The 13,918-nt window shown below is 43.6% G+C and overlaps 1 protein-coding gene across 3 annotated transcripts in view; it reads left to right on the top strand.

The window, feature by feature from the left end:
• Positions 1-13,918, top strand: part of LRBA (LPS responsive beige-like anchor protein) — a 3,444,508-nt gene that overhangs the window by 2,862,660 nt on the left and 567,930 nt on the right. For all 3 annotated transcript variants that reach the window (XM_069631262.1, XM_069631261.1, XM_069631263.1), the window contains exon 47: positions 11,923-12,075. In XM_069631262.1, coding sequence (XP_069487363.1) covers positions 11,923-12,075 — 153 coding nt within the window. The remainder of the gene's footprint in view (positions 1-11,922; positions 12,076-13,918) is intronic.

The raw sequence follows: 13,918 nt of genomic DNA, 5'->3' as shown, positions 1-13,918 counted from the left end.
AGGGACCTCTCTATTTCTGAAAATCAACCTTCCTTCCAGTCTAAAGTGGTACTCCACGCTGGAAGGAAACACTCTGAAATTCTATACTAATCCACAATCAGAAACTCCCACTCCTATAGTCCAGAAAGATGTGAAATCAGCTCAGAGCCTGGCTGATATTCAGCAAATTGGAGAGCAGTTGTTCATCCCTGTCCAATTAAATGATGGGAAGGACTCTGTTCTCGCTCGAGTGTGTGTGAACAACGGTAAGAGCTTCATCAGCGAAGCCATGTTTCCCCAACTCCCAAAAGATCCAGCCATTCCCACCTTCAAACTGATAGACAAATGGGAAATGGACCTGGAAGCACCTAATTCCAAACATCTCCTGCCAAGCAGGTGTATGCTCAAAATCTCCATTGGCAACAAGAGCATAGTCCACAATTGTTGGGTCGTGCGAGACGCCCCTGCCGCCTTTTACTTAGGCAGTGACATTCTCAATCGCTTTGCCATTAGTTTGGACCTAATAAACTTCAAAGCTTGGTCCCGATTAGCGGATAATCCCATGGGCTTTGATGATCCAGAAAAAGCATTTAGGTCAGCTCAATTGCTACCTTATGCAGTTGAAATTCAGATCAAAGAGGAAGTCACCATCCCAGAAAGGACCCGACAATTCTCCCTGGAAGTGAAAGTTAAAAGAGGACAATATTTGCAAAACCCTGATGCTTACATACATCTAAACGCTTCTCTCCAACAGCAAGGGTTGGGGGTAAACCCAACTCCATTAGTCAACATAGAACATGACACCATTCCAATAGAGGTGGATAACAGCGACTTAAAGAGTATTACTCTAGCCGCAGGCACCATTATTGGAATGGCGGTTGATGACCGACATTTCTCCATTGATCTTGGAAATGAACTGTTAGGACCAATCCCCAAGGACTGTTTTGACAGTGACAGTGATGACAACGCAACACCAGACAGGATCTTTACCCGGCATGGGGGGAACTTCCTGGTGTACACTTCCTGCCCTTATGGTAAGGAAGATGTGATGTGCGACTTCAGGAGGGATGAGGTGATTTTCCAGGTCCATGAGGGCTGCCTTTCCCACCTGAAGCCTCCGGTCCAAATCAGCACTCTGACCAGGGACTTCTCCACCCAGCTGGAGGAGGCCGCTGAAATAGCCAAACCAGAAGTCTTTCCAGGCTTCAGGCAGATGGTGGAAGAGAGAGTCAACCTAGCTGATGCCTGTGTGACTCTGGAACAAAAGCAAAAGTTGAAACAAGTTTTCTTGGATTTCCAAGATCTCTTTGCGGTAGACTCATATGACTGTGGTCGCACTGACATCCACACAACAACAATCCCCACGGACCCTGGCATGACTCCAGTGTTTGTGAAGCAATATCGCTTGCCTCTCGCATCCATGGAGTCCCTTACTGAAATAATTAAGAACCTTGAGTCCCGGGGAATAATCCGTCCCGTCCACAGCACCTTCAATAATCCGGTGCTGGGAATATTAAAGCCAAACGGCCAGTGGAGACTCTGCGCCGACCTCAGGGAGCTCAACAAACGGGTCCATACTTCCCGATGGCCTCTGCCCTACATTGACCAAGGGCTGGCCCAGATCCAGGGGTCACAGGTATTCACTGCAATAGACCTGACCAATGGATACTGGACCGTGCCGGTCAGTAGGGAGGACCAATACAAGCTGGCTTTTACCTTTGGGGGCCAGCAGTATACATGGACCCGGACTCCCTTCGGATACCTCAACTCCGGCAATGAATTCAACATTTTCCTACATAAGGCCATGCCCGACCTGGGTGCGAGGGGTAACCTGGCTTATGTAGATGATGTCCTCATCAAAAGTTCATCTGTGGAGGAACACATAGCGGAGATCCGTTATGTTCTGATGCAGTTGAGGGCCGCCGGAGCAAAACTTTCCTTTCAGAAAGCACAGTGGTGTAGAACCCGTGTTAATTTCTTGGGGCATGAGATTACTGCTCAGGGCCTCTGTCCCCAGGAAAAGAAAGTGGAAGCACTTCAGAAACTGAAAGACCCCACAACTCTGCGGGAACTAAGGAGCCTCCTTGGACTGACTAATTACAGCAGAAAGTTCATTGAGGGCTACGCAGAGATCACCAGACCCCTGATTCATCTCCTGAAGGGGGGGGTCAAGTGGGAATGGGGTCCAGAACAAGCCGAGGCAGTAAGACACCTCAAGAGAAGCCTCTCACAAGCGCCTTGCCTAGCTTACCCTGTCAGAAACAAGGAGTTCTTCCTGGAGACGGGGTTCTCTAATACGTGCTTGACGGCAGTATTATACCAAAAGCATGACAAGGTCAATAAAGTAATCTCCTATGCGAGCAAAACTTTATCCTCTGTGGAGGAAAAATTCAACGATTGTGAGAAGGCACTCCTGGCGACGGTGTGGGCATTGAAGAATTACCACCCGTTTATCCAGGGGGAACACATCATAGTGGAGACTCCACACCAGCCTCTGCAATATCTCCAAAGTGACAGAATCCGGGCCGGAAATGTGAGTAATTCCCGAATTACTTCCTGGATTCTGTCAATGCAAGGCTTTCCTGTGGAGGTCAGATATGGCCAAAACAAGAAGAGTCCCCTCGCGCAAGGTCTGGCTGACTTGCATGATTGTGCCAGAGAAAACTGTCTCGAGGACGAAAGTCTAAAAATCAAGGACAACATGGAGGCATACCTTAATTCCCCCCACAAAGTCTTTGAAGAGGACAAGTGTGAGGGAATGCCCACTGTCTATGTGGATGGATGCTCGTACCATGTTGACAACCACGGGGAGAAAGAACTGGTGGCTGGCGTAGGGAATGCATGGGTGAATGAGTCCCCAGAACCCTCCGCTGGATACAAAATTGGTCCCCGAAGTAGTCAGGTGGCAGAATTGATGGCTGTGCATCAGGCCATCCTCACTGCTGTCCTGCATCAACTCCACGAACTGGTTATAATCACAGATTCGGATTATGTACGGAACGGGTTCGTGGAGCACCTGGTTAATTGGAAAACCAGAGGCATGTTATGTGCTAACAACAAACCCTTGAAACATGGGAAGTTGATCCAAAACATTGATGATCTGGTCACCTCGAATGAGATGACCATCTATTGGAAGAAGATCAAGGGTCATTCCAAAGTAGAGGGACCAGACAAAACTGGAAATGACATAGCTGATCAGCTGGCCAAAACTGGGGCCATCGAAGGGGATCTAATTGAGATTGAGTCCCTGTTGGGGGAAATCCAGGTCACTGCTATCACTAGGTCCCAGACAAATGCTCACAACGACCTTTCAATTGCACAATGGAATAAGGAGACCCCTGATGCTGATTTGATTACAGCTCAGAAGGGGGATCCAGTTATTGGTAAGTTTTACCAACACCTTGAGGACCCTGAGAACTTTCCCCTGACGGATACCGATTACATTGGGAAGGAGGACCTAAGAGTGTTGATGAAATGTCCAAAAATGTTCCGGATCCAAGACGGTTTACTGGTAAGGAAATCCAAAGCTGGCCACGATCAGTGGGTGGTTCCTACCTCATTCCGAAGCCTGATGTTAAGTCACGCCCATGATGCGGCCACCGCCGGTCATAGGGGGTTTCACACAACATTGGAAATCTTAAGAGAGGTTGCATACTGGCCACACATGGGGCAGGACCTCGACCAATACTTGAAGGCGTGTCTTGTGTGTGCACAATTTCAGCCATCATCCCTCACGCACCGTGCGCCTCTCCAAAAGCGGGGGATGACACTGCCATGGTCAGATTTACAAATCGACTTTGTAGGCCCCGTGATTCGCTCTGCTAGGGGGAATAAGTACATGTTGACTGTGACATGCTTGTTTACCAAGTGGGTGGAATGTCTCCCAGCCCCAAATTGCAAGGCAGAAACTGCAGCTGCCCTGATGATTAACCACATCTTTTCCCGTTTTGGTCTACCTCAAAGGATTGAGTCAGACAGAGGTAGCCACTTCACCAGTGAAGTAATGACAAAGATGTGGGAGATACTGGGGGTCAAGAGAAAGCTGCATATTGCTTATAGACCAGCTTCTTCTGGGGCAGTAGAGAGATATAACCGGACAATTGTGAGCATCTTAAAAAAGTTTGTGGCAGATTCTGGGCCAAGTTGGGATATCCGATTACTTCTGGTCCTAATGGCCATCAGATCTACCCCTTCATCTGCAACCAAAATGTCACCATTTGAGTTGATGACTGGGCGCAAGATGGTACTTCCTCAGCATTTGCTCTACAGGACCCAAGAGCAGACACTGATAAATGCCTCCACTACTCATGAGTATGTGGAGAATTTAAGGAAACACCTCCAACATGCTTTTGCTTACGCTCAGCGGAATCTAGAAAGATCGGCTGATAGCATGAAGACCCACTATGACCTGAAGACTTCCCGGAAGGAATATCAGGTGGGGGACCGGGTCTATCTATACAACTTCCAAAGAAACCAGGCAAAACAGCGGAAATTCTTGCCTACATGGAAGGGACCCTTTGAGATTATAGACAAAATCTCCCCTGTGGCCTACAAAATCCACATCCCCAAAGGTCCTGTGGCAGCGGGGGAAGACAAGTGGGTCCACATAAACCAGTTGAAATGTTGCCATCCCAGGCACACTCTGCAACAACTGGAGGAATCCTCTGGAATCCTAGCGGTACTGTCTCAGACTAATTCAGTTCCAACCATGAAACATACCACATCTAGTCTCTAAAATATTGTGATTTGCATGAAACTGTCTCTTAGTTATACTGTTTTTTTTTTCTTCAAAATAAGAATGTAATGTTTCGTTATGATGAAATGCATATGCTGCCCCACTATCTCAACAGTGGTGGAAATGTCCATGAATAGGTATTGCCGCTCTTCCTTTGTAGTCCTAGGAGAAAGAAAACCTGGAGACGGGCCAAGGAGGATGATCCGGAGACTGGGAGGATGACCCAGGGACCGGGAACGAAGATCCAATGGGCCCGGGGTACCGCCCAATATTCCCATCAGGACCGGGGAGGATGACCGATCGATCCACAAGATGGAGGAAAAGATGCTGGACTGTGCCATCTATTGGAAGAAGATGAGGAAACATCCCAGGTCTTGCGAGTCCCATCAGTGAAACAGAATGGCCATCGCAAGAGGGGGGCTTGTAGGATGTTTTTATCCACGCATCCAAGCCCTACCTCAAAACTGTGCAGTACTGACATGGAAAACATCATGATGGCCAGAGCTTCCCAGAAAATGCACAGGGAAATGCATGAAGAATAGGCTGCCACTCATTTTTGCCGATGTTATGGGCACAGAAGGACACTGCCTAAAACCACCATTGGACTACCCACACAGTAGTCTGAAACCATTGGGAGTGGCAATGCTGATTGCCAAAAGCAAACCCATAACTGTTGGGAATTCATTTTCTTAAATCCCAAAAAGGGGTGCAGTACTAGTACTCACCACTATCCAAAAGCCGGCGTTTTAAAACAACACCAGATTTTACTTTTTGTATAAAACTGAATAAATGAACCCAAAGCAGGCCAAAGAAAGACTTACTGAGAGGTGGATCCAATGTAAAGTTATATTCTGAAGTGACTTGAAGGTTTATAACAAGACTGGCTGAGCTGTGGATTTCAGCAGTTTAAGTAAATTTGGACTGAAAGACACTAAAAATCTAAATGTTTAAAAGAAATGAGTGACCTACTTTGAGTGTCACATAGGTTGCAATTGTTTAAATGTCATAGTTTTAAACTTAGAATCAGCATTCTAGCTGCATATGTAAACATTGTCTTGACTTAAACTGGGTAACAAAAAGTGACATTTTATCTGAAACCTGGCTTAAGGAACTGAATTCTGCCCACCAGCTACCCCCGACAGGAGATGAAACTTGAGTCACAGCTGTGTTCCCAGGCCTATCTGCCTTTTGCTGGCCACACTAAGGATATGCCATCTCTCTGATAATTGAATTAAGGGGAGCCCCCACAGAATACAGGAGCTCTGAACAATGCAACCCCCTTCACCCAGGCAGATGGTTTATTGCAGATGTCGTAAATGTAGCTTCCTCCTGGAAGGGAAGGGGAGGGGTACTGCCTGTGAGAGCAAGCTGGCTTGGCAGAACTGGAAAAACCAGAAATTCAACCTAGTGCTGGGGGGAAACCACACCCCTTTGGGGCCAGAACATAACTCTAAAAAGATGAATAACTCATAGTACGGACTTGTGAAAATTATTTAAATGACACCATAATTCTTGTGATTTTTCTGCCCACATTTTAAGACGTGTTAGGACCCGGTGGTATGCTCAGGGGGGTTTTAACGGAAAAGAGGATATTACTCAAAATGTGTGCATGTGAAAAATCTGACACTTCATCAACTAATGTCCATACTCCTTGCGCACATGTGTGTAAATTTGGGTTAATGTCCGAAATTGCAAAATCAGTTAAAAAGTGCAAATATTGCCATTTCTGAATGCAAGCTCCCAGGAGGAGCAGAGTTTGAACAGGGGATACCTCCTGTGATATGTGAGGGGTGCATGTAATTTTAAACAATATGTACCTCTGCAAATATGTATTTGGTTCAAATCTAGATTTGTGTGCAAGTTGACAGGAGGAGTGGGCTTTCTGCAGGCTGTAAAATGACATCACTCTGACACAACTTAGCTCCCCCAATCAGAGGAGAAATGAAAGCTTGGCCAATGATAAGTGGAGAGGGGTAGAGCCTAGTGATGCTGCACACACACCCATTTTCAAAACACATAAAAGCAGACAGACAGGACAGATAGGGCCCTTCAAATCCATTTGCTGCGGGACGCACTGCTGGAAAATCCATACTTTACCTCCATCAATCTCTAGAGAAAGCTGTGCAGAAAGATCCAGACTTCAAATCCATCAGGCCAGACCAGAGGCAGAGCAGAGCTAACCCAGATCACTGTGAAGTGCAGAGACCAGAGTCCAGTCTAAAACCTGACCAGATCCGTGGCGAGGCATATTTCTAAATATATTGTGAGTACCTAGCAAAACTGTGCAGAACCCAATCTCTCACTTAAAATAATCTAATGCAAGCTATTTTAACTTGAGTAAAGCTGTCACCTGTCATTTTCTAGTTGCAAGCTGCACTTGTCTTTTTGAACTTTAAAATTTCAAATCTGAAAAACGACCTTTATTTAATCGCTCATATCTCCGTGACCGTTTGTGCTAGAGACTTGCAGTAACTTTCCTCAGAAAGCTTAGAATCGTGGCTTTCCTACGAACCTAGAACCACATTCCTACCCCCTATAGTTTTGCCGTAATCGTGGAAAACGCACTTGAAAATTTTGCCGCGATTTGCAAATTTCTCCACGTGTGAAAACAGAAGCTTCTTGCTTTCATTTGCCAAAAATTCGTTTAACCTACCAATTACTCCTAGATCCTTGCTAAAGTGAGCCTGGACTAATATTAACTAGATACCACTCACCCTGAACCTCTAGAGGGAATTAAAAGCATTTTAGCATATTTTTCACTTCATTGCCAGCACATATAAAAGCATTTTGGGCCTGTGTTTAAAACTCCGATCTGTACTCTAAGCTTGCTGGGGTGAACTGAATTACATTTGATTGCATTTCTGAGAACTGTGTGCTTTCCTTCCATTTCCTTGCATTGCATAAAGGGGGGAGGGGATTGCCAGAGAAAAGTGATTACATTGTTTTGTTGAACGCATATTGAGTATTTTCTGTACTGCATTTTCATTCCACCTTGCATCCATTTGAAACCATAAAGTATTGTTGTTATCTTATCCATCCTATAACTACTCATCATTGATTATAAAGAAGTGTGATAGTGCCAGACTATCCATTATTGATTACTGATCAGATTAAGTGTGATATTCAATTATTAATTTATTATAAAGCGTGATATATATATCTATTGTTTAAATTATCAAATAAACCTTTCACTTGCAAAACAGAACTACTTCTTGGCTCAGTGGGGTCAGGAGGATTCCAAGAGAGGGGTGTTATATAGGGGTAGTCATCCAGAACTCATGAACTGGACATAAAGATATATCAATAAGGGTTTTCATTCAGTATTATAGACTAGGCGTTGACTTAGCTGTAGTGTTGAATTAGAATCCTCTTACAATTTAATGTCATCTGAGGGATCCTTCCCACCGAAACTTCAAGGATCCTCAGTCGGATGGATACTGTTATGCCGATGATCTTATCATCCTCGATCCAACCCTGATCAGCCTACAGAGAAAACCTGACCAACTAAACTCCTACATTCAAACAAATGGACTAAAAATCAATGCTCCAAAGTCAGTTGTCCTGATTATACAATCGTTAACAGGGAAGAAAAAACGCCAAAGCTTTCAATGGCGAATCGTCAACCAAACATTCATGCAAGTGACCAATATGAGATATCTTGGCGTAGACATAAACTTGAAAGCAGAAATGACACAACGTGGATCAAAGAGCTAAAGTCTAAAACTAACACCTTAGCAACTCAAGGCTCCATCATTCACAAAAAATGTGGAAGTTTTCATTGTTGCCAGTAATTAAGTTGTATAGACAGAAAGTAACACTTATACTCACTTATGGCTCAGAAGCTTCCCTATGCTTTCCATGGGAGATACCCTAGAGGGACTGTTCGGGAGGAAAATCTTCAAATTGCCAAGTTGTGTCCCTATATCAACCATACATTATTATTATTATTATTATACACCAGGAATTGGGTCTGATCGCCATCTATGCAGCAGTTTTATGGAAATCCATTGCCCTGTTCAGGACTCTGTCCGTGCAAAGTCACCCGAAGCAATATGACATTATTCATCTGGACACTATGGCGACCCAAGACTGGGTACTCGCCCTCTGGTCCAACCAGTGCCTAGCAGTAATGGCAGAAGTGGATATAACTTTGGGCCTTCTTATGAATAATCCAGATGCAGCCAAAAGAAAAGTGTGGTAATGGTGTTGGATAAAAACTGTTCAACAGACACTGAAACATAATCCTCACGGTTCTATAAAAATTGACGCCAAATTAAGGAGTGTGATCCCGAAATATCTGAGCCAGTTTTTCAGCCCTTTTCACCGTAATATGCTTCTACGTAAATTTTATTTTAACGAGTCAAGTGCTGACAACAAGAAAAACAGGACTCGGGCGTCTGACGTTTGTAGATTGTGCTAAATTCAGCGTGAAATGCTAATGCACCTAGTTCTTATATGCCCTGAATTTACTGTTCTGCGAGCTACGTTCCTACATGCACTGATGTGTGAGTTCCGAAATTGAGATGCAGAAATGTGGTGGAAGCTGTTGTGCAAAGGCGCCAATGATAGAATGTCTATTGCTCTAACGTCTTTTATCAACAAATTATTTAAGCAATTTTAGTTTAAAGATGATGAAAAAAAAATCTTTTTTTTGGACTCTTATTTAGATGGGAACGCTTGGATAATATTTTTCATTGACTGACTGTGCTACGAGAATTGGCAAAGGTCTGTAACAAACCAAATGCCAAATAAATAAATAAAATGAATAAATGTTAACATGAGAATTAGACCACTCCCTTGAGTTGCTGGATCAGAAGTTAGACCTATGAGGACAACTATATTTTGCCCTTTTTCTAGCCACTGGTGGGGGAAGAGTTCTTGAAAATGGATATGATGGTAGATGCAAAGGTCACCAGTAAATGTTTTAATACAATGATCTGGATTTCTGTTTTACTGGGGTTGAGTTGAAATGAAATGCAATGTTATTTATATTGCGCTTGTACCCAAGTGCTTCAGAGCGCGACCAGGCAAAAGGGGAGGGGAACAAGGGAGAAAAAAAAAGAGAACAGCGATCTTACTAGGCCGAGTGACGTTTAAGAAAGCGCCAGTGCGTGGAAAAGGTGGAAAGTGCAGAGCAGAGGCGACAAACAGAATAAATATTAAATAAAATAAGTACATAAATAGGGGCGATAAACCATGGTAGTGCAACCAGCAAGTGGAAGGTGAAAGTTAGTCAGATAAGGAATATCTGGAGGGTTTTAGAGTCACCCAGTGGTCAGTTCTCTGGAGACTGGTTGCCTGGGCAGATGGGTTGCGTCTGTGGCTAATTTGCATATGTTGACTGATTTGCGTACTGCAGCCGACAGTCCAGAGTATCGGATTAAAGCGTTTCAAGGAGTCATGTTGAAAACCAGGGGAGAGAGGGGAACCCACGTGACGCCCTGAAGAACTAAAGTTCATGACAAAATGGGTACAAAGTCATTTCTTTGAATGAGCAATGTTTAAAAATGAGCCCGTTAAAATACAAAGGATATTTTCTTCTTCCACTTGTCTGGTTTTCTTTTTAATGTGTATTAAAATATTCAATGTAGGTTACCTCAGCTGCCAGCTATCGGAAAAAGGCGGTTTCCCATCTGTACGTAATGAGGCAGCAGTGACATTCTAGAATGGAGTGGGTTTATGGCGAGTCTCCAAGAAAATCTGTAAAGTCCACTGACTTCTTGGGCCACAATTTATAACCAAGATTATGCTCTCGATATTATCAAAACACTTCACCATCCTACTCAATGTCCCAAACGTATATCCCATCATATTCGATGGCAGTCTCTGCGGCACGACCATGAAGTATATGAACGTAGAGTCTGACTACGTTCTTCCCTGCAGAGGGAGTCGTGGCGCATTTAACAGCAGTGCAAGGACGCTTGAAAGGATGCAGATGAACACTTGCGCTGTTGGTCCAATGCCTTTCTCGAGACTTTGAAGTGTCTATACACCTGTGAACACTACCTCGTTAGACACATACTGTAAAAATACGTGCAATAGGTCGCTCTGTCTTCGAATCATTTGCTGCATACCTCCTAACGACGAAGAGGTTAGGGAGCAGATGTCCCATATTTCTTAGACCTTTATTGCACACGCTTATTTTTACCCAGCTACGTTAATTAATTGGAATACAAACAAAGGGGTTTGACAGCCAACGCCTTGCAGCGTTTTGCACAGCCATGTGGAGGTGTTGATGCCTCAATTCCTGCTTGATGTTTTAGCTGCCTCTGCCCTGGCTACGCTGGTCTGACCTTGTCCGCAATCTGATGACCTTCCCATTGCTCTCAGCTGCCTGGAAAGCAGCTCTGCTACCGCTGGCCCTCGGGGGCTAACTTGGAGACCACTGCTCCACTGACCCGTGGCATGACTGGATTTCAGTCCTCGTCCACGGGCTGTCAGACAGATCCTGGCCCACTGCACACAATCAGCTGGGAGGACAGCCTGGGTCTTTCTGGTTATTAAGAGCCTCGCAGTTTGGGCTTAATAAAAGGAAGACACATTTTATACCCGTCATTTGCTATGCATTTTATTTCCCGTTGCCATTATGAAAGGTGATTATTTCGAATTAAAATGGAAGCTGTTCCCCCGTTTTGGCTGCAACTGCTAAATCCATCCTTTGTTGGCTGTATTTCCTAAAATTGAACGTTATAGCTTAGTTATAATTAAAACGCACTGATAATTTACCACCAAAGCCAAATGGGATTACAATGATGATGAAACATTAAAATGGTGAAATCTTTTACATAATGCATTTGGTCTGTTTTAATTCTTGGGTTTTCAATACCAGCATGTGAACACTAAGGCACACATACCCTCAATATTTTGCTTTCCAATGTACCAGCTGTGCTTTATATTGCTTTTCTGGCAGGTTCTCTTTGTGCTGTATAGATTCTAAACGAAAATGTCTATGGCTTTTTCAGAATGACTTGGGAAAATAATAGGTCATATATTTACCCTGACACCTTTTCGTTGCTGTTGTACTGTATGCACCCTGGTCTCTGGTATGCAGAGATGTGTGTGGTTGTTGAGAAAATACCCACTGTATCGCTGTGGTCAGTCATCGGCCCCCAGAATCTCGCGGTCTTTGTAGGGCTGGAGCGGGACTAGTTATAAGTCTCTGATTCGATGTGTTCTGTAACAAACCTTTGGTCTTCATTTGTATGCAGGAGCTGATTCCAGAATTTTATTATCTACCGGAGATGTTTGTCAACTTCAATAATTATAATCTGGGTGTGATGGATGATGGGGCAGTGGTATCTGATGTGGAACTTCCACCATGGGCCAAGACCCCAGAAGAATTTGTTCGCATAAACAGACTGGTAAGCTGGCAATCATTTCCTGTTTATGTCAGAGAGTCTGTTCAGATGTCTTTTGAGATTCACTTCACAAAAAGTAACCTTTGCCTTTCGCTCTAGAACAAAGATAAGCTAGGGTTACTGTGGAACAACACAAAGTTCTGCTGTACCTAGCAGTATTTTCTGTACAATTATGATCAGACAGCATTATGATGAAGTGATTTGTGCTATGTATTCATGTCTGAGATCACAATGTTAACATTTGTTATACAATGCAAATATTAGCAGGGAAGTCTTGCCCATTGTTTTATGCTTCGATTTAAATGAATATCTTCCATCCCTTTGTTTGTTGTTTCATAAAACTGTCCTCTTTACTGAAACTGGGACTGGGTTACATGCTTGCTCTTGCTAAACATCATTGGTAAGGACAGACACTTTGCTTGGGATGCTCATCTCCGATAAGGACCCCCCACATGACTTTGTGCTTAGAAAAATCAATTGTGAGAAATTTTAAAGAAATGGGGAGAAAGATCCGGTGGTGAAAGGTTATATGCAGGACGTGTAACTCGATATTTCCATTTTATATACTCCCACTTGAAATGGCCTTTTCCCTGTGCAACAAATCTCTTGTCGGTGGGGGAGCCATAGAATTCATCAGCCGAGCTGGGAAGTCTGACTTAACTCTGAGAGCTAAATACAAGCCCAGCCCTGCTTTGTTCAGCAAGATGTTCTTTACCGACATCACAATTCTTGCTCGTGAAGCCAGGCTTTTTAGGGGTTCTTTGACTCCCTGTCTCCAGGAATCAATGGGTAGAGTCCAGCCTTTCAATTCAGCTAAGAGGGAGCCCCAGTGCCCTATAGTACTAACACTCCTTTCGACCCTGCAATACTTCCCACCCACTTTCATCAGTAGAGTGTTTAAGTATGCATAACTGTAATACTGTAAGTACAGTAAATTAAGTTCTTGTTTTTTGTATGTTGGGTTTTATACCGTATTACCCTAGCAGTGGAGCAGCAGAGTGCTGAACACCAAGGCAGTACACTGATAGAGTGCAAGGATATGGTTAAAATTAGCATAGACTATTTAGGGTACCCTTGGAAAAGGCCATGGAGAGGGTTACGGGCAGAGTTCCCAATGTCTGGTCCCGCAAATCCCACCTTTGCCTTCATCTGCTATGAGAGAGGAAACCGAGTGTGTTCCTTTTAATACTCCACCTCCCAAGAAAGGCCCCAAGGACGCAAGTCATTAAGCAACTCATTCCATCCCTTTCAAGCTTTTTTGTCTGGTAATTCTCCAGTAAACCCATAAAGGCAGCAAGTCATTAGCAACACATCCCCCATTTTCTAGGCCAGTGTTTACTAGCGTCATACGGCAAACATGAATATATTATTTTGAGTTTTCCTCCAGGTTTCCAGGCTCCTATTTATAGCCAGGAGCATGATCTTTGGAGCCAAGTCACTGGTAGTCTCAACTGCTGCTTATCATATATGGCAACAAGCGATTGTAAAGATACCTGAATTGTCAAATTTTAATATATAAACATTACTGCTTCTTTTAATGAAGCATTATGAAAATGCATTTTTATATTCTGGTTTGTATGCAATTGTTTTATATTTATCTGTGATGAAATGTAGACTTGATTTTTTTTTTTTTTTTTTAGAAGTAATGCATTTTACCAATGATATATTTTTTTAAAACAGTGGAAAAGGTTCGACAATGTCCAACCATATGCACTTAAATAAAAAAAATGTATAGTAACCAACTTTGATTTTCAATCCATTTACATAGCATATAGTCAGGAGAAAATATCCACCAAACAAAGAAGCACTTTTACTGTATTGGGTCAGCTACACAAGCAAATAGGTT

The sequence above is a fragment of the Ambystoma mexicanum genome, chromosome 6q (assembly GCF_040938575.1).
Source record: "Ambystoma mexicanum isolate Mex_15411 chromosome 6q, UKY_AmexF1_1, whole genome shotgun sequence".
Taxonomy (NCBI): Eukaryota; Metazoa; Chordata; class Amphibia; order Caudata; family Ambystomatidae; genus Ambystoma; species Ambystoma mexicanum.
The sequence above is the reverse complement of the archived record's forward strand: the minus strand, read 5'-3'. Positions and strand labels throughout refer to the sequence as shown.